The 20397-nt window shown below is 41.5% G+C and overlaps 1 protein-coding gene across 1 annotated transcript in view; it reads left to right on the forward strand.

Annotated features, from left to right (window-relative positions):
• GNPTAB (N-acetylglucosamine-1-phosphate transferase subunits alpha and beta) overlaps positions 1–19346 on the forward strand; it is an 81016-nt gene extending 61670 nt beyond the window's left edge. Inside the window, exons 13-21 of the mRNA XM_065887205.1 lie at positions 193–1295; positions 3357–3556; positions 3776–3995; positions 4672–4785; positions 9132–9217; positions 9462–9560; positions 12989–13156; positions 16536–16626; positions 18595–19346. Coding sequence (XP_065743277.1) covers positions 193–1295; positions 3357–3556; positions 3776–3995; positions 4672–4785; positions 9132–9217; positions 9462–9560; positions 12989–13156; positions 16536–16626; positions 18595–18672 — 2159 coding nt within the window. The 3' untranslated portion in view covers positions 18673–19346. The remainder of the gene's footprint in view (positions 1–192; positions 1296–3356; positions 3557–3775; positions 3996–4671; positions 4786–9131; positions 9218–9461; positions 9561–12988; positions 13157–16535; positions 16627–18594) is intronic.
• The last annotated feature ends 1051 nt before the right edge of the window (positions 19347–20397 follow it).

Genomic DNA, 20397 nt, shown 5'->3' on the forward strand with positions numbered 1-20397 from the left:
GTCGATAATAGTGATTGCTTCAGAAAGTAAAAATGAGCCCTATACCAGTAGCTTTTGTGTTAGAACTTCTGATGATTTTAAAGTCCATTTAAAGTCACTCTTAGAAAATGAAAACTCAAACCCTAAGAATTAAAGGAAAAGGGGGAAAATGCTTAGTTTTTTAAAAATCATGTTTGTGTTTTTTTCCTCTAGATCATTTTCATGAACTGTATAAAGTAACTCTTCTCCCAAACCAGACTCACTATGTTATTCCGAAAGGTGAATGCCTGCCTTATTTCAGCTTTGCAGAAATAGCCAAAAGGGGAATTGAAGGCGCCTATAGTGACAACCCAATAATCCGACATGCTTCTATCGCCAATAAGTGGAAAACCATCCACCTCTTAATGCACAGTGGAATGAATGCGACCACAATACATTTTAATCTCACATTTCAAAGTACAAATGATGAAGAGTTCAGAATCCAGATAGCAGTAGAGGTTGACACAAGGGAGGAGCCCAAACAGAATTCTACGACCCAGAAGTCTTACCAAAGTTTGGTTAGCCCCTCAGCTCTTCTTCCAGAGGTGGAAATCCTGTTTGAGGATATCCCCGAAGAAAAACGCTTCCCCAAGGTCAAAAGACACGATGTTAACACAACAGGAAGTTTCCAAATGGAGGTGCAAATTCCACTGGTCAATATTTCACTCCTTCCAAAAGAGACCCAGGTGAGCCTTAATAACTTGGATTTGCAGCTAGAACACGGAGACATCACCATGAAAGGATACAATCTATCCAAGTCAGCCCTGCTGAGGTCGTTTCTGATGAACCCACAGGATGCAAAGTTAATAAATCACCCTCTGATGACAGAGCAAAGAAATGACAGTTTGGAGGCCCCACTGGAAAAACAGGCTCACAAAAGCATCTTACCCAGCAGCTTAGGAACATCTGAAAGATTCCAGGGGTTATTGCCTTCTCCAGCAGTGACAATGACAGTGAATGGCCACTCCCAGAGCCAGACTCCACCCCTGGACTCCGAAAGCAAAGCAAGATTCAGGTCCAAAACTGTGACCCCGAAAGTAGGAGGTGGAGGTGTGTCAAAAGAAAAGCTCTCATCTCTGATTTTCCCACTGGAAAACAGGGAGACACAAAAGGTAATCACAGGGAAAGAACAAGAGAAGAACAGAATGGAGGAAAATGCTAACAGTTACCTAGGTGGTAATGAAGTATTACCTGGAAGAAAACTGCAGCATTACACAGAGAGTTACCTGGGCTTTTTGCCATGGGAGAAGAAAAAGTATTTCCAAGATCTTCTTGATGTAAGTTACATCCAGCCTTATTGTTTCCCATGCTCAGGAAAAATAAATAACCTTGTAAGTGGTAGTGATATAATAATAGCTACCATTCATTCAGTACTTCCCTGTGCCCGCCACTGGACTCAGTACTTTTCTTATGTGGTTTCATTTAATTGTCCCAATAATTCTAACAATAAAACTACCTTGTAAGGGTCTGCTATCATTGTCCCCATTTTGCAGTTTAGGAAGCAGCCTTCATGTGAATGAGCAAGGGATTTAGCCAGGGGCATACCCTGAGTCCATAGTAGAACAGGGATGGTATCTTTACTTGGCATGTTGTGATATCAGAAAACGCTTTTGAATACCTCGTGCAGTCAGATCTCATGTTTTTCAAACTTTACTAATGAAAAACCCGAGAGGCAGATAAATTCGTTAGCTTTCCTGACATCACAACAGCGGGTGAGGGTGAGCCCAGCGCTCTTCCTCCTGTACCACGGCCTCCACGGTGCCCTGGGGTCCTTTGTACATCTCACAAGCACCGTCACTGTGCTGACTGCCGGGGAGTGCAAGATGGTGAGAACAGTTGCTGCTCTTGGAGACTCAAAGAGCAAGCTGGGAGGACAGATTTGTGGGCAAATAATTGTGGCAGTGTGATAAGTGTCCGTTGAAGTATGGACGAGGAGTCCGAAGGGAAGATTCCTAAACTCTGCCTGGAGGTGTTGGGGGAGGCATACAGGAGGACATGCCCTGTGAGCTGACCTTGGAAGGGTGGGGCTGGATTGTGACCAAAGCACAAACGTGAGTGGATGTTAGGCTGGGGGAAAGTGATGAAGAGGGGCGTTGTCTCATTCCTCTCATGGTCTTCAGGAAGTATCTTGTCCCTGCCATGGTAGCATTTACTAATTGTTAAGCAAGGGGCTGCAGAGTTCTTGCCTACATTGATTTCCTCATTCTCCCCTGCTCCCTGCTTTTTAAGTTGCAAAAGCACTATAGGCTAATGGTAAAAATCGCAAGCAATGCAAAAGGCAAAAAAAGCAGAAAAAAAAAAAAAGGGAAAGATCTTTCTCCTCCCTTCCTTAATCTCCTTACTTGAGACAGTCACTATGAATATGTAGTTTGGTGGGTATTCTTCCAGTATTTTTCTATAGATATGCAGACATACTATATAGTTTGTTTCGCAGCAGTGAAGTTATATATATTGCTCTGCAGTTGCCTTTGATGTGGTAGTATGTGGGCAAATTGCCATTGTTTTTTTTAACAGCTGTAAGTTGTGTTCAGTGTTTTTGCAAGTACAAATACCTAATGTTGCAATAAATATTCTCGTACATATATCTTACTCTTGAGGAAGTTTTATTTCTGTAGGTAGAATTGCTAGGTTAAAGGGTCTATTGCGTATAAAATTTAACTGTCTTTCTTAAATATTGCACCCCTTCCTCCTTCCACAAACAGTATGCAAGCGTGCTTGTTTCTCCACAGGACTAACCAACAGCAGTTAATAGCATCTATATTTTCATCAGTTTGAGAAGCAAAAATATTTCATCTTCTGTAAAGTGTGTCCAGGTTCTTTGCCAATATTCTTTGCCCATTCATTCAGTTTCGCCTCTTACTGGTTTTGATAGGGTTCTTTACATTTCATAATATTAACACTACTATATGGTGAAACAAATTTTGTATTCTAGTCTTTGTGTTCAGAACTCAAGGGACTTGCTGCTTTGATGTCACCAGTAGAAATAACTTGATACTGAAAGCACTATCAAATTTATTGTAAATCAATTAAATATTGCATTGAAATTGGCTATGAAATCTCATGATCAATGACTAGTCCTTAAAGAGTACCTTAAAAGCAGACCTCCACCCCACAGCTGTCGTTCTCAAGCCGATGTTGGCGATACTTTCACTGAAATCCAGTTTTGTCCTGATGTTAGGATGCTTGAGGAGACCTGTTAGTGCTCGTTTCATTTGCCCCTCAGGACAGTTAGTGACTAGTTACTACCACGTGACATAAAGTAGTACCTCTGTCTCTTGTTAGCACAGGGCACCTGTGCACTAAACACAGTGCTGTGTTGTGTGAAATTCTCTTTTCAGGAAGAAGAGTCACTGAAGACACAACTGGCATACTTTACTGAGAGCAAACACACAGGGAGGCAACTAAAAGATACGTTCGCAGATTCCCTCCGATATGTAAACAAAATTCTAAATAGCAAGTTTGGATTCACGTCTCGGAAAGTCCCTGCACACATGCCTCACATGATCGACCGAATAGTTATGCAAGAACTGCAAGACATGTAAGTCTTGCTTGTGTTTGAGTTGTCTGTGTGTGTACAGAGCCAAGGCTGCTTGAAGTTTACATCCTTGCTATGCTGCGTTTATGGCTCCAACACTTGAGGACTAGTATGTCGAAGGTATTATCTATATAAGTGGGAAGGAAGATTCTGACTCCACAAGTGTTAGGTACTGTATATATTTTAAATATCCAGATCTTATGGTATGCTACATTTGGACAGGTTCCCTGAAGAATTTGACAAGACGTCATTTCACAAAGTGCGCCACCCTGAGGACATGCAGTTTGCCTTCTCTTATTTTTATTATCTCATGAGCGCAGTTCAACCACTGAACATATCTCAGGTTTTTGATGAAGTTGACACAGACCAATCTGGTGTCTTATCTGACAGAGAAATCCGCACGCTGGCTACCAGAATTCACGACCTGCCTTTAAGTTTGCAGGTACTGTCATTTCTTCCCCCTAAACTTAATGACATTTTGAATGAAACTTTTGATACTTTCTCTCTTTCCCCTACATACTTCAGTGGAATGCAAGTACAAGTAATTCTTCATAGTTAATGAGGGGGTTCACAACTAGTCCATTTTAAATGCCAGGATTAAAATCAAATTTGAAGTTCATATTTTATAAGATTACTTTTTTTAGGCTTTCAGTAGGGATTGTAATTGTATTGTCTGGAGACGAGGCAGACCATACCTACAGATAAGATTCTCGTGTCAAGCTCATTCAGGGCCTTCAGGTGTGGCCGAGTGGAGATCTTAGCCAGGCCCACGGTGTTGCAGAGCCCCTTCTGTCATGGCATCCTTTAGTCCCAGGAGTAGGACACTCACTAATGGAGAGCTCCAAGATGAATCCAGCTGCAGGACACCCATCTGGTGATCCCGTGGACCACCTTGTGTAAAACGGTGCCTTGCAGGCCTGTATGTTCTACTTTGAGACAAACATGAGTTATTTGTATTGTTTCATTCTGCTCTTTTTAGGGTGTCTTTAAGAATCATATAGTCAAACCCTCTTTGACGATAACGCTTAAATTTTGGTGACTTTAACATTTTTGTTTTTAAAACCACAGTTGTTACTTGTAATGTATATAGGTTTATCCTTTTATTTTTGCTTTGTTAGGACTTAACAGGTCTGGAACACGTGTTAATAAATTGTTCGAAAATGCTTCCCGCTAACATCACTCAGCTAAACAACATCCCACCAACTCAAGAAGCGTACTATGATCCCAATCTGGTGAGTGCCATGGGTTCTTTTATGTAAAGTAGAAAGTATATCCTTATCGGGTGTTAGTTACATCATTTCTGTAGAGCACTTGAAAAACTAGAAGCAGGCTCTGTTTATAGGTCTTTGGTGGAAATCAGTAGCCCAGATAATCCAGAATCATTCATATTTTTCTTTGGAATATCTTTTTTTCCTCCCTAATGGATGTTAAGCTGATACTGAGATTACTTGCTTATATTCTATAAGCAGACATCCCATTCACTAAGGATAACGGAAGATAGCGCCAGAGTATACTCACTGGCTTGGGAGAACGATCCTGAGGTTAAACATCAAATGGAATCCCATCTTTCATCAAAGCTCAGTTGCTTTGATGCTGGCACTTTCTGGATCTTACCACTAGGGGCAGTGGATGATCTATACACAAGTATATCGGAGTAGCATTTGGCTGAAATGCTTGGAAGACTGTTGATATCTGTAAGATGCATCCCAGCTTCAGAGAAATGATAATGTGGAAAAAAAAAGTGCATTTAGAATTGATGGACCAAGGATATAATACAGCCATTATGTGATGCTTACAGTTAATTTTTACTGATATATATGGAAGAATGTTTATAAAATAAAATTAGGTGGGGAGAAAATGGGTACTGCCATATACAGAATACAGTTTGAACTATGGAAAACTCCTGATACCTTCCACATATTCCCAAAATTAATGAAATGACAGTAGGTTAAATTATAGGTAGTTTTTTCTTTTTTTTAACATCTTTATTGGAGCATAATTGCTTTACAATGGTGTGTTAGTTTCTGCTTTATCACAAAGTGAATTAGCTATACATATACATATATCCCCATATCCCCTCCCTCTTGCATCTCCTTCCCACCCTCCGTAACCTATCCCTCTAGGTGGTCACAGAGCACCGAGCTGATCTCCCTGTGCTATGCAGCTGCTTCCCACTAGCTATCTGTTTTACATTTGGTAGTGTATATATGTCCATGCCATTCTCTCACTTCATCCCAGCTTACCTTTCCCCCTCCCCGTGTCCTCAAGTCCATTCTCTACGTCTGCGTCTTTATTCCTGTCCTGCCCCTAGGTTCTTCAGACCTTTTTTTTTTTAGATTCCATATCTGTGGGTTAGCATATGATATTTGTTTTTCTCTTTCTGACTTTACTCTGTATGAAAGACTGTGTCCATCTACCTCACTATAGATAACTCAATTTCATTTCCTTTTTATGGCTGAGTAATAGTCCGTGTGTGTGTGTGTGTGTGTGTGTGTGTGTGTGTGTATATATTTTTTTTTTTAGATCATGCAGTGTGCAGTCTTGTGTCTGGCTTTTTTTTTTAATAACATAGGTAGTTTTAATATAAATTTATTTTTATTTTTGGCTGCATTTGGGTCTTTGTTGCTGCACGTGGGCTTTTCTCTAGTTGCAGCCAGCAGGGGCTACTCTTTGTTGCGGTGCGCAGGCTTCTCATTGGGTAGCTTCTCTTGTTGCAGAGCATGGCCTCTAGGTGCGTGGGCTTCAGTAGTTATGCCACTTGGGCTCAGTAGTTGTGGCACTTGGGTTCAGTAGTTGTGGCGCAGGGGCTTAGTTGCTCTGCGGCATGTGGGATCTTCCTGGACCAGGGCTTGAACCCATGTCCCCTGTATTAGCAGGCGGATTCTTAACCACTGAGTCACCATGGGAAGCCCCATAGGTAGTTCTTAATATCGTTTTTTCACACTAGTATTTTCCATATTTTCTATAATGAATAGACTACACTTTCATAAGCATAATAACGTGTATTTTTAAAAAACTGACCATCTTGCAAATGTTCAAGCCCTATAATTAACTGCAGATGTTTGTAAATGAATGTAGAGAAGAGTAATGAATCAGTTAAAAATCTGATTCCTGAAAGAAGGCAGTCATTTGTTTGGCATTCATTGCACACGGCAGGGATGGTATTTCTCACTTGTGTTCTCGGAGGGTCCTGGGAAGCTCCCTCATGAGGAGACAGTGTGAGGGGCAGCCCAGCAGCTTTAGGAACCCGTAGACAAACTGTAAGTATTGCTGATCATGTGTTGGTTAGTTTAGCATATGACATGGGTTTGTATACAAATGTGTCACTTAAAGCCAGTTCTCTAAATATTCTAAAACTTAAAACTATGAAATCTACAAAACTGAGGTAGAGGTATAAGACCTGGTGTCAGCCCTAAGGGATTTTCCTCTAGTGGGGTAAGCAGGCATGAATCAGCAGGTGGAGACGAGTTCTGGGTTGTGGGTTCTCGGGAGGCCTCGCGTGGAGCTGATCCGCAGTCAGGCTGATAGGACAATGGCAGCTTGTCTGTGAGCTGCAGCAGCTTCTTCTGGGTCTTTGGCACAATCCAGTAAAAATGCTTTGTCAGACCCAGACTGTTACACAGAGATGTTAGTAGTTCTTTACAAGTGTGTTCTTAATGATGAAAAAGGCACATTTGTAATCACTGTAGGTGTGTTCCCTGCCTCCAAAGAGAATAGAATCAAAGTGAAAAAAAAAGTAGATTGCATAGGCTAAAAGACATTCTCAGTTTTAGGACTTTTCAAACAATGATAAAGCTCTTTTCTGTTTTCCCCCAATTTGGAGTTACCCCAACAAAGCTAATATAATCAACTCTAAATCATCCAGAGGTCAGTGTCCTGGTTTAAACATTTTTTTAATGTATTTGTCAAAATAAAGTTCTACCAGTTATCAGAGATCTGGGTACACCCTTTCTCCAGGAGGGGAACAGTGAGCTGAGGGTTCCAGGCTGCCCTGACTTGTCTTTTCTGGTATCTTCTTGGTGGGCAAACCCAGAGCACTGGACAGAGGAGGAAGAAAGGAGAAAGTGTGCTGGGCTCCTAAACCATCTCCGCTCAGCCTCTACCCTGGACCAGGCCTCTCTGGTCTTTACTCTCTTCGGGACCACACTGTGATCATACTGACAGGTTGCCTTGGAGGCTACTGACGTCACCCCAGGTCCGGGGAGCTTTGCGAGTGGCTCAGCCTGTTTCAGTGCTCGCTCCAGACTTGTCTTTCACCATCTGTATCTCCACATCCGTCCTGTCACTTGTCTGTCTTTCCTTCTCTATAAACTTTGGTTTCCTAGTAAGATTTTACAATTACCAACCCCTTGCACTTGTATAGAACTTAGAGAAGAGTGTTCTTTTCTAAGGAAGATGATCTATGTGTAGAAAACAGTTATTCATCTTTCCCTTTTACAGGCATGATGAAAGGTTCTTGAGGGATTTTAGGGCTTTTTTTAAAGAAATGCACACATATTCATCTATTAGAGTATTTTACAGTTTTACCAAATATCTGGCATGAGGTTTAGAATCAGCAAATATCCTTTGAATGCTAAGGATTAAGTAAGTAGGGGCTTCTTTGCTAATGGTTATAAGTTAGTCTTGAGGCTTATGCAAATAAAGCTGTTTAGAGCATAAGTACTAATTATACAGACGGCATTAGTTAACATTACTCGAGTAAACTCTTAGTCAAGGTGTTGGCTTCATTACTGTAATTAACTGTGATTACACACAGGATAAAGTATTTTCTAATTAGACTATAAGAATGACAGCTTATGAGTATCATATAGACCACTTCATTACAGTTTATCTTCGAAATTTATTTTCATTTTGAAAAAATTATAGCAATCACTTATAAGACTTTTAACAGATAGTGTGTAGTAATGTGTGATTAAAATAAAACTTTAGGGGCTTTCCTGGTGGCGCAGTGGTTGAGAGTCCGCCTGCCGATGCAGGGGACACGGGTTCGTGCCCCGGTCTGGGAAGATCCCACATGCCGCGGAGCGGCTGGGCCCGTGAGCCATGGCCGCTGGGCCTGCGCGTCCGGAGCCTGTGCTCCACAACGGGGGAGGCCGCGGCAGTGAGAGGCCCGTGTACCGCCAAAAAAAATAAAAAAAAAAAAAAAAAATAAAACTTTATTCACAATAACAGGCAATAGCATGCGGGCCATAGTATGCCAATTTGATTTTTAAGAATATTACATTAAAATAGTCATCTTGGGCATCTTGGGTGGCGAAGTGGTTGGGAGTCCGCCTGCCGATGCAGGGGACACGGGTTCGTGCCCCGGTCCGGGAAGATCCCACATGCCGCGGAGCGGCTGGGTCTGTGAGCCATGGCCGCTGGGCCTGCGCGTCCAGAGCCTGTGCTCTGCAACGGGAGAGGCCACAACAGTGAGAGGCCCGCGTACCGCAAAAAAAAAAAAAAAAAAAAAAAAAGAAAACTAGTCATCTTAATTACTGAGTCTTTCTGTGCCCCCTTAAATTTTGCACCTGAGATGAATGCTTCAGTGGCCTCACGCTAGTCTTTGCCTTGATGTAATTTCTGTATTTTCTCGCAGCCACCAGTCACTAAAAGTCTAGTAACCAACTGTAAACCAGTAACTGATAGAATCCACAAAGCGTATAAGGACAAAAACAAATATAGGTAAGTACTACATACATTTTCTCTGTTTAATTTAAGGATAATTATGAGTGGTATTTTCATAATTTTACCATAGTTTATCTATTAAGCATTCTTTGAAATTTATGTGAGATTTTTAGTAATATGGAAAAATTAAGTCATTCCAAGGATGATTTTTTTAAAGTTTTATAAAATGCTTTTCTTATTGAAATTTTATTTTACATATCCACATAAATATTTAAACTCTTTAAATATGTTTTGATATTAGATTTGAAATCATGGGAGAAGAAGAAATTGCTTTTAAGATGATTCGTACCAATGTTTCTCATGTGGTTGGCCAGTTGGATGATATAAGAAAAAACCCCAGGTACTGTTTTTGTTGTTGTTTGTTGTCGTTGTTTTTAATTTAGAACATGTTAGGTTCACAGTGCAATTGAATAGAAAGTATGGAGGAAAAAAAGCAGTAGGACTGGAGAGACGGGAGTGGCTTATTTCTGTTTGGAGCAGACGGAAATGTCTAACGGTAGAGGTAGTGTTTGAACCGAGGGATGGGAGTTGTGAGTTGAGATCGGGCCCCGCGCGCACAGGGACTAGCACGGACATCTCAGAGTCCAGTGACAGGACTGTTCAGTGAGGCTGAGGGCTGGGCTGAGGGGCGGACAGCATCATCGGGGAGGTGAGGCCAGACGGCTAGCACTCTCAGAGCATTTCTAAAAAGGTGCTACCAGAGAAGTTGTTTTGGTGGTTAGACCTGCAATTCAAAGTAAAGTTCAAATTAGCTTCTGAGGAAAAAGGAATGCTACCATAAATGTGAAAATCCAGTAAACTGCAGTCATTCTTTGGGGATAAATTCAATGTTCAGGTTTACATAAACCTTGAAAATTTCCAGCCTGGCCCCCTAACAGTTGCCCTAGTTCGATATGAGTTTTGAACTTTAGTGGGAAATAGGTGTTTCAGTAGTTTCTCTGGCTTATGAAATTGAATATTTTCATCTGAGTTTTTCAAATGCTTTTGGAAGTTTTCAGTTTTATCTCTTTTAAATTATGATCTTAATTATACATGATCAGAGGTGTAAAATTTCCGGGCATTTTAAAGCCATGGCATTTTTCTTAAAATTCCATTCTTGATTTTTGGGCCATGGCATTTTTTCTTAAAATTCCATTCTTGATTTTTGGGCAGGGGGGAATATGGAATTTTAAGAAGAATGAAAATATTTTTAATACTTATGTAGTATATTCATAAAATATTTCCTACAAAATAATATTTCCCACAAGCTAAGCAAACAATAAGCCATAATAATTAAGAACCAGCCAGCTTGCAGCTCTTTTTGTACATGCTGTTCCCTTCTTGGAATGCCCTGCTCAAATATAAAAAAACAAAAACAACCTTAAGAGCCAATTTCAGTACTTGCTTTTTGCTTCCCCCATTCTATCGACGTGCTTGCTCAGTCCTTGGTGATCTATAGTGAGACCAATGGAGAATTTAGAGCTTTTAGTTGTACCCTATACTTTTACGTCTTGTGCCAGTTTGAAAGTTGTTGGGCGAGAGGATTCACAGACATCTTCATGATACTTAAAGGGATAGGGTTTTGCTGAAAAGACCCAAGGCAAGACAGGCTTTTTGAGCAGTGTCTGCCAGGCCCAGATACGTCCTGTAACCCTGAACAGATTTTGTCATTTTTAACTCTTGTTCTGTTATTTTTAAGTCAGGAGTGGAAAACCAGCCTTCTGACTGACTTACACTTTAAGAACAGGTTTATCGCATTAACAGGGAATCTAGGATAGGCAGTATCCGGGCTCTGCTGCCCTTCTCCCTTCCTGCCTGTGTTGGCTTCATCCTCAGGCTGGAGCATAGGGCAGCTGCAGCAGCTCCAATGTCCCTGCAGACATAGCCAAGTTCTGAGGCTATAGGGGACTGTCCCTTCCTGTGTGTTGTGTGTTGTTCCCTCCCCCATTTCTATACCAGTCACCGTGAAGGGGAGGGATTCACTTACGCTAGTCAGAAGCTGACTCTGGGTTGGGGTGCGGTTGCCTACCTTTTGAGTCAGCTCATGGGGGAGAAATACGGAGCAAAATGCAAGTTCTCATAGGAAGGAGAGGGAGTGTTTGCTGGGCACCCAGCAAGGTCTGCTTCAGTTAGTTACCCTGTGTCTACACATACTCTTTGTCTCATACATATACTTTCTTCTTTAACTTTTCCCAACTTACTGAAAAATTTTGAAGATACAGAAAAACTGAAAAAAATATTACAATAAACCCTTAGCTCAGACTTTTAAATTTTCAGCATTTTTCATGTCTGTCTGCTCTCTCTCTTTATCTCTCTGTATGAACACAAAAACACATAGGTTTGGTTTTTGTTTTGTTTGCTAAACCATTTGAAAATTAGTTGCAAACATCCAGACCCTTTACCCCTCATTATTTTAGCATGTCTTCTTTTTTTGGCTGCATTGGGTCTTCGTTGCTGGGCGTGGGCTTTCTGTAGTTGTGGCAAGCGGCGGCTACTCTTCGTTGCGGTGCGCGGGCTTCTCATTGCGGTGGCTTCTCTTGTTGCGGAGCACGGGCTGTAGAGCACAGGCTCAGTAGTGTTTAGCACATCTTCTAAACAGAGTCATTCTCCTTTATACCACAGGACCACTAACACATATCCAAGAACCTTAACACTGACTAAAATAATACCATCTAATAGATGGTCTACATTCAGACTTCACCAGTTGCATCTAGATGCCCTTTACAGCTGTTGTTTGTTTTTAATCTAGGAAACAGTCAAGCCTCATGCATTGTATTTGGTTGACATAACTCTTTAATATCCTTTAATTTAAACTTCCCCAACTTTAGAGAAGAGATAGGATAATGAACTTTCACTTACTCATCACTCATCTTCAATAAGCATAGACTTTTCTCCTCTGTTGTCTTTTATAAGCATTTGTTTTTTAACTTTGTTGGTTTGAAATGGTATCAAGTTAATTCATTGCAATTAAGTCCATACGTTTCCCATCTCTTTTTTTAACCATATAAATGTTTGCATGTGTATATGAAGAAATCAGATTATATATTCTGTAGATTTCCTGAACTTTGGACGTTTCTGATTGCCTCCCAGTTGTTTAACGTGTTCCTCTGTCCTCTGTATTTCCTGTAAGTTGGTAGTAGGATCTGAGGGCTTTATTAGACTTGATAAAATTAAAAAAAAAAAAAAAATTAAAATTAAATGTACTTCAAAAGTGGTGTTATCCCTACCTACTGTTTTAATGGGCCCTCAGTTTAGTGACTTTTGTCGGGAAGGGAACCTGAAACAAGTAGGGAAGCACCACTGTAACCTACTTTTTGCTGGAACTCTAGCCTCTTACAGCCTGGTTGGAGACATGTTAAGAAGTCGTCATCAATCTCATAAAATCTATAGCTATAAGGAACCGTCTCTATCGCAGTGATCTACAGGACTGTTCTTAGTAATGTAACTGTATCAGTTCAGAGAACTCAGTTGTAGGCATTTAGTAGTTTTTCCCTGGATGCTAACAGAATGCTTCAGTCAGGGACATGCCAAATAGAAATTAAAATAATTTACTCCCATAGCTAGAAGGCACATTCAAAATTATCATCCCTAGTTCTTTTTGTTTTACAGGAGAGGAATATCTAAAGAAAAATTTTACAGAACATTATTCCCCTAGAGAATCATATCAGTAAATGCAACAGCTTGGGACATAAGTCCATTTAAAATATATTTGGAATCCACACTTCTTTTGTTAGGTAAGGATCATCCTTATGATAACCAGTCATAACCCTGGGTCTCTCTCGTTTCCAGGAAGTTTGTTTGCCTGAATGACAACATTGACCACAATCATAAAGATGCCCAGACAGTGAAGGCTGTTCTCAGGGACTTCTACGAATCCGTGTTCCCCATCCCATCCCAGTTTGAGCTGCCAAGGGAGTATCGAAACCGTTTCCTTCATATGCATGAGCTGCAGGAATGGTAAGTTTTCCTGTTTCATATACGTGCATATGTGTATTTTTCTTTTTTTAGAGTGATGAAATTTCTTTACTGTGTTATTTGCTTTCTTTGTAAGATACACGTATAGTTTTTATTGAGATCACTGGCTGAGCACACTTTCTGAGCCTTATTCGTCATGACTGCCATCAGAGTGGCTGCCCTGTTTCTTGAGTACCTGCTGGGCAGTATATTGACTCTTTACAATGAAAGGTGCTACTCTTGTTGCCACGTTACAGGTGAGAGCACAGTAACAGAAGTGAGGGATTTGCTCAAGGTGGAGTAGCTGACAAGTGGCAAGTCCAGCCCGATTCCTGACCCTCCGCACGTTCGTTCCACTGTATTCCAAAGCTGCTTTAGAATGTTTCCTTCTTTTTTACTACCAGCACTTCATTAGAAAGATCATTTTAGCTTTCAATTTAGGGAAATTTTTTAGGGAAATTTTTGACCCCTTGCCTGCCCGCCACACCAGGCACTAGGAACAGGGGCAAAGCCTCGGAGATACTGCGGGTTCGGTTCCAGACCACTGCCGTCCCCAGTTCACATAAAAGTTATGTTCAGACTGTGTCATAGTCTATTAAATGTGCAATAGCATTATATCTAAAAAAAAGTACATTCCTTAATTTAAAAATATTTGCTAAAAATGCTAACCATCATCTGAGCCTTCAGCAAGTTGTAGTAATATCAAAGGTCATTGATCGTAGATCACCGTGACAAACATAATAATGAAGCACTTTGAAATATTGCAAGAATTACCAAGATGTGATACAGAAATACGAAGTGAGCAAATGCTGTTGGGAAAATGGTGCCGACAGACTTGCTTGACACAGGGCTGTGCCATGCAGTAAAGTGAGGCCAGTTAGGTGTGGTATTGCCTGTGCAAGACGGAAGGGACACTGCGCCGGCCTTCACCAGAAGCCAGCGAACCAGCCGTGACACGGAGGACGTGACTAGGTAGGCTTCAGTGCTCTCAGAGTACAGAGGAGGAAGCAGCTAGTTCCATGACAGGACGGTGACATTTGGACTTGGTTTTGAATTATGAGAAGGACTTTTCCAGAAGACAGTGCTGTGGAGAGGGAAAGGAGAAATTGTGAAGGGCTGTATCTGAGTTAGTTAGACATCTTGCTTTAGAGAATAGGGGTTCCCAGGAGAGACTTTTTTAGATGTCTGTCTCACGATTTGGAAAGATAACTAACAGTGCTTGCCGGGTGGACTGGTGAGGAAGGCGTCTGGAGTAAGGCAGTGTTGTCTGGGAACTTGAGGCAGAGAGACAAGCAGTAAGCATTTCACTTGTCCTGGAAACAGATGGTCAAGGTGTGAACCAAGGACATGGCCCAGGGAATAAAGAGAAGCAGTAGATACAATTGGCAGAGATTTGAGAGAGGAAATTAGCAGACCTTGGCAGCTAGAGCTCTTTGGTGTCTTGCAGTCGGGTAAGTGAGACAATTAGCATGTGTATTGCTACTATGTACATATTCTCATTTTCATAAGGAGAAGTTGTTACTAAATAACTTACCTTCTAGCAATGGCAAGGAACGGCTTCCCACCATTTTCACTTTGCCTTAGCTCAGAGGAAAAAGATCTTTGGACGGTTCCAGCTGTCAGTCCCCACAAATCCAGTTCGTGACTAAATTCACCTTCAAGGGCCCACTGAATAAGAAAGGAGTGGGTCTAAGAGTAGCTGGAGAGGGCTTTGATTTCTGTGTTGTACAGATGAGGTGAATCAGGTTGCTGATCCGGGGGCTTCCTCTTCCTCAGCCGCCCTGCTTCTGTTGGGCTGGCCAAAAAGTTCCTTCTGGTTTTTCCACATTACGGAAGAAAACCTGAACGAGCTTTTTGGCCAACCCGACAGAAACGTCTTCCTTCGCTTTCCTTTCGTGATCCTGCACTCCTGAGTCTCCGTCATCTTCCCCTGGTTTCCTGCAGTGGCTTTCTTCCTGTCCCTTTCTCGGGAAGAGCAGCTTCTGCACTTAGAGCAGTCCATGTGGTGTGCTTGTCGCTCCTTGTAGACTGTGAGCCCTCGTCGGGGCAGAGACTGGCTCTCCCCGTCCGAGTCCACTTGCATCCCTGGTGCATAGTAGGTGCTCAGTGCATGGCTGGCTGAGGGGAGCTCAGCTCCCCTGTTACAGGGTTCTCTGGTCACTGGGGCAACTCATTAGCTGTGTCACAGCCTGTGGCTTCTTAGCTCTTCAAATTACACATAGATTCTGAATGATACTGAAGACGTTAGAACTCACTGAGCTGGTTTTTGATCCTCTTAACGTAGGAAACACAGGAGGAAGAACAGTGTGGGGCAGGGTACCGTTTGGAATATGTGACTCAGAGTGGAGATGCCCACTACCAGGCAGGTGTGAATAAGCCTGGAACTCGGCACAGAGGCCTAAACCTGGCAGTTGTTAGCGTAGCCTATCTTCTAAGCCTTATGCTAAGCATTTATTTTCATAACAAATTATTATTTCCAAATTACAAGTGATGAAACTGCTGTACTCCCATTTATCTCCTAGGCCAGTTGATCCCACCCTCAGGATGTCTCTTCTGTTGCTTCATGCCTTCCATTCTCACTGCCCTAGTACAGCCCTCATTCTTTTCTCTGCCCAGACTGACCGGATTGCCTGCCTCTGGCCACCTGCTTTGACATCCATCCTTCACACGGCCGCCATTTGCACCCCGTTTGTGACACACACACACGCACATGCTATATATCATCCCCCTTCCCACAGAGTATTATGTCCAAACGCTATTGCATGGTTTTCCAGAACAGCTGTAGTTTACACCTACCTGCTTCTCCGTGGCCGAGTGTCCCTCGTGCAGACTTGGCTCAGTTGAGCAGGACGCAGCTTGCAGCGGCTGCTGACGCTCATCCCCTTTCTCAGCCACAGGCTGTCCTTCCCCACTTCAAGGCTCAAATGGAGTGTCCCCACCTCTGTGGTGCTTTCCCACAAGACTCTGCTTTTGATAACAGATATTTCTGTCCACGTGTGTGATGGCTAGTTGTCTGCACGTCAGCGCCTCCCCAGGTTTGCAGATACTTTAGAGCAGGGACTTCTCCTTGTCACCTTGCTGTATCCACAGGAGGTGTTGGTTGGGTGACTGAGCAAATACAAATGAATGGAAGAGGGGATTTTGTTTAATTTGTTAAAAATTCTAATTTTCTTTTGAAGTCCTCCCCTGCCTGGGTAACTTTTACTAATTCCAATATTTACTATAACAATGAAAATCTGAACTCAGGTGGGAAATGTATAATTATGTTAACATTTCAGAATTGCCTCCAGACATTGTTTTTGCTAAACTAGTAGCTTTACTAAGTAATGACAGTTAAACCCTACACATAACTACATATTTTCCTTCTTTTCTCTCTGAACAGGAGGGTGTATCGAGACAAATTGAAGTTTTGGACTCATTGTGTGCTAGCAACATTGATTATATTTACTGTATTCTCATTTTTTGCTGAACAGGTAAGTGTTATATATTTTATGTGGATGTCAAACAGTATTTCTTGGTATCATTAATCTGATTTTTTTAAGAAAATGATATAAATTCATAAGAAGAAAATGTTTATTTCTCCTGTTGGCTTATACTCATGTTAAATATTTCATAATATTCAGGCAACAGTCATTATCGCCTTTTTTTTCCCCATTTATCGTCTAAATCTATAACCAGTATTCTTTGTACCTGGAGCTCAATAAATAGAGCTTTTCAGTTTTAGCCTGAAGTCTGCAAGTCAAACTATTTTAAATCAAAAAAACCACCTCGAATCTGCATCTGACACTAATTTTCTGTTAATCTTTCCAAACTAGTGGCCACAGCGTCTTATCTTCAGGCCTCCCCCTGTTCTGCTGACGGTGCCTGGCTAGGGCACACGGCCGGTCTCCCACTTACATTTCCTTTGAGCTGCTGGGAGTTCATCCCCACACAGGCGCACACACAGCCACCTCCCAGAAGTCAGAGGGAGATTTGTGAGGTCAAAAGAAAGGGATAAGAGAGTCCTCATTAGGCCACAGCAGGTGTGAGATGCTCTGAAAAGAAAGGATTTGGAAGGAAGGGATGGGTGCCTGGGCTGACCGACTTGTGCCGGGCACGCAAACCTGCCTCAGCCTCATTCCAGGTGACTCTCAAGTGGAGCTTTTCTGGCTGTCAGGATGGGAAGCTTACACTGAGTTTACTTACAATGAGGAGGCCGGGCGTGGGGCGGCGGCCCTAGAACTGAGAGCTTTAGGATAAATAGCCCTGGGCTTCGTGCTGCAGATGGAAGGAAACTCAGGAAATAAAGGTCTGACAGGCGCGCAGGATGGCAATTTAACCTTCATCCACTTCCCACGGAATAGAAACCTTCCTCTTGGTCTTGTTGCCATTGTTCTTGGCAAGTAAAAATCTTAGAAAAAAAATCTTAAACAGATTGTACCTGCTTTTAGAACGGAGGTCCAGCGAGGAACCTGTGAGTCAGCTGTGTGCTGGCCTGCGATGGGGGAGGAGAGGGACACTGGCTGAAAGGAGCAGCTGGCGGCCATGGAAGGAACAGGAGGGTCTTTCTCTGCTGTCATTTATACCTGCAGAGAATTGTGGACCAGAGAGGCAGGGCGAGGGGGAGAGGAAGGGAAGAGTAAACCCCCTCTCCTCCCCGACACCCTGCTCTTCAGCTGCCTGAATCGAATTCCTTAACTCCTGCACACTCCCACACAAGCCAGGGCTGCCTCTTCCGCTGCCCCAGAATCCCAGCTCGTCATCCAGACCAGGGTGGTCCCATGCTTGGGCAAAGTTCTGCTTTCACCTCAAGATGGAGCAGTAGAAATTGAAACTTTCTTATAAAGGTGGTCAGGTTTTCTATTTCAGATGTATCATGGATAAACTGTTTCTATTAGAAGTATTTATCTAAGTTCTAAGCTGCTTCTATTAGAAGTATTTATCTAAGTTCTAAGCTGCTAAGTTATAAATGAACTTTTGTATTTCAACCCATTCATGAACTTGAAAATACAGGCAATGCCCAATGATTATTGTTGTGGTCACTAAGTATAGGGAAAAAAAGTGGTGATAGAATTCTTAAAAAAAAATTAAAATTCCAACTTACGCATGTAGTCATTTTCAAACCCAGAGACAATATCTTAATGGCTGAAGAGTCCATTTCCTTCAGTAGAAAGACTTGACAAACAGACACTGTGAAAATAAATATACGTGGTAATTGCTATGTAAAAATCTGTAGTTTTTATAGGTCTTAAAAAAATGAAACTTGGACCAGAGTAACTTTAACCCTACAAAGCCAAACAAAATCAGTGGTTGGTTTCGTTTTGAGGGGAGGAATGATGTTTGTTTGCTGTTTTTTATGTATAGGACTGTGGAAAAGATTAAGGTCATAAGACCCTCAGAAAGAAAGTTAAAGTTTGTCAACCTGGAGAATTAAAATTTATTCTCTGTCTTTCATCCTTTAGTTAATTGCACTTAAGCGGAAGATATTTCCCAGGAGGAGGATACACAAAGAAGCCAGTCCTGACCGAATCAAGGTATAAAGGATCTTCATCTGAAAATCTACCTCAGCATTCACTGAGCATTTTAAAACTGGACATCAGAGATGTCTTCATGATGTAATGCTTAGCCAGCTTGGCCTGAAGAAGGAATACCATCCAGTATAATACTCGGTTTCTGGAATGAATATAGCCTACTGACCAGGAATTGCATAACCAACACACGGGAAATTTGTGTGTTGAGCAGCTCTGGTTTTACTTTTAAAGCATCTGCTCGTGGACCGATCTTTCTTTTAATGAAAAGCCTCGCTGATGAGAGACATCAATGGTTGCTATGGCAACTGAGCAGCTAACTAACATGAGAAGCCTAAGCCAGCTTGAGAGCTATTGCGAAGAGTCCCCCGTCTCTTGCATTCCAAAGCTCTTTGCTGTGGTTTTACATTTTGGGTTTTTTTGGTTTCTTTCTTTCTCTTTTCCTTTTCTCATTTTTAAAGTAAGTACATACTAAGTTAACTAAGTTATCCTTGCTTTTGCAAACAATGAATCGGGACGTGTAAACATGTTTTTATAGACGTTATTTAACTAATGCAGCAATATCATGTCCTACTGGCAGTACCTAAATTATTAACATTTAAAACAATGTGATCTTAACCCACTTACCATTATTTATGAGCTCAGTGACTGACATCTGATACTTTGTGCTTGTTTTCTTCAGCCCCTGAGAATACTGTGATTTCATGAGGAGGCCTGAGTACAAAGGGCTAGAGTTAAGTAGCTGAGCTACTTGCCAGATGTAATTATGTTTTGAAGATGTACATATTCAAAAAGAAGTGCCTCATTTTAGAAATGAGTAGTGCTGGTGGTAGTGGCCCATAACAGTGGTGTCTTCTTTAATACTCATCGGTATATTCCAGTAGCTGGCTCTCAATCAGTTTCACATAATGAAGGGTCAGGAAACTTTTTCTGTAAAAAAGCCACATGGTAAATATTTGCAGGCCACATGTGTCTATGTTGCATATTCTTTGTTTAGTTTAGCTTTTGTTTTTAACAATCCTTTAAAAATGTCAAAACCATGTCTAACTCGCAGATGTACAAAAACAGGCCACCAGCTGGATTTGGGCCATAGGCCATTGGTCTGTGACCACTGGGATAGAGAATTAGTATTTTTATGTGTGGGTAAGCCCTGACGTTCAGCCATGTTTTATTTATGACATTGTACTGTGGATTTTATGTGTCCTTTTTGAACTCTGACAGGTATTTTAGATCATGATCTTAACAGTATTCTTTCAAAATGGCATACATATTTTGTAAAAAGAACTTGTAAATAACTGTGTTTGTGCTGTAAGAGTTATGTATTTCAAAAATTGAAGTCTCATAAAAACTTAAATTTTATCTGCTGCTTTGATTTTTAATCTTTGAGGAGTGAGTTCGTTATCCAGATTCAGAAATCACTCTGAGTGCTTACATGGAATGTCAGGATCTGTCCTTAACACAACTGAAATTAAGTGGAAAGCAGTAAGGAGAGGGTGGTAGTATTACAACCTGGAGAATGTCATTATATGGGGGAAAATAAGTTCTAAATGGGATTTATGTGGTAAAAATTCAGGGGTTACCTGGGTATCATTCTTAGCATGAAGAATTCTAGAAAAGTTAGGGAAATGAATATTTGGGTGTGATGGAGATTTCTGGTCAGGTGAATATAATCCACACCTTATTCAGAGCCACACCTTATTCAGAGCCTAATAGATAATGAGATGGATAACAGAATCA

This window comes from Phocoena phocoena, chromosome 11 (assembly GCF_963924675.1).
Source record: "Phocoena phocoena chromosome 11, mPhoPho1.1, whole genome shotgun sequence".
NCBI lineage: Eukaryota > Metazoa > Chordata > Mammalia > Artiodactyla > Phocoenidae > Phocoena > Phocoena phocoena.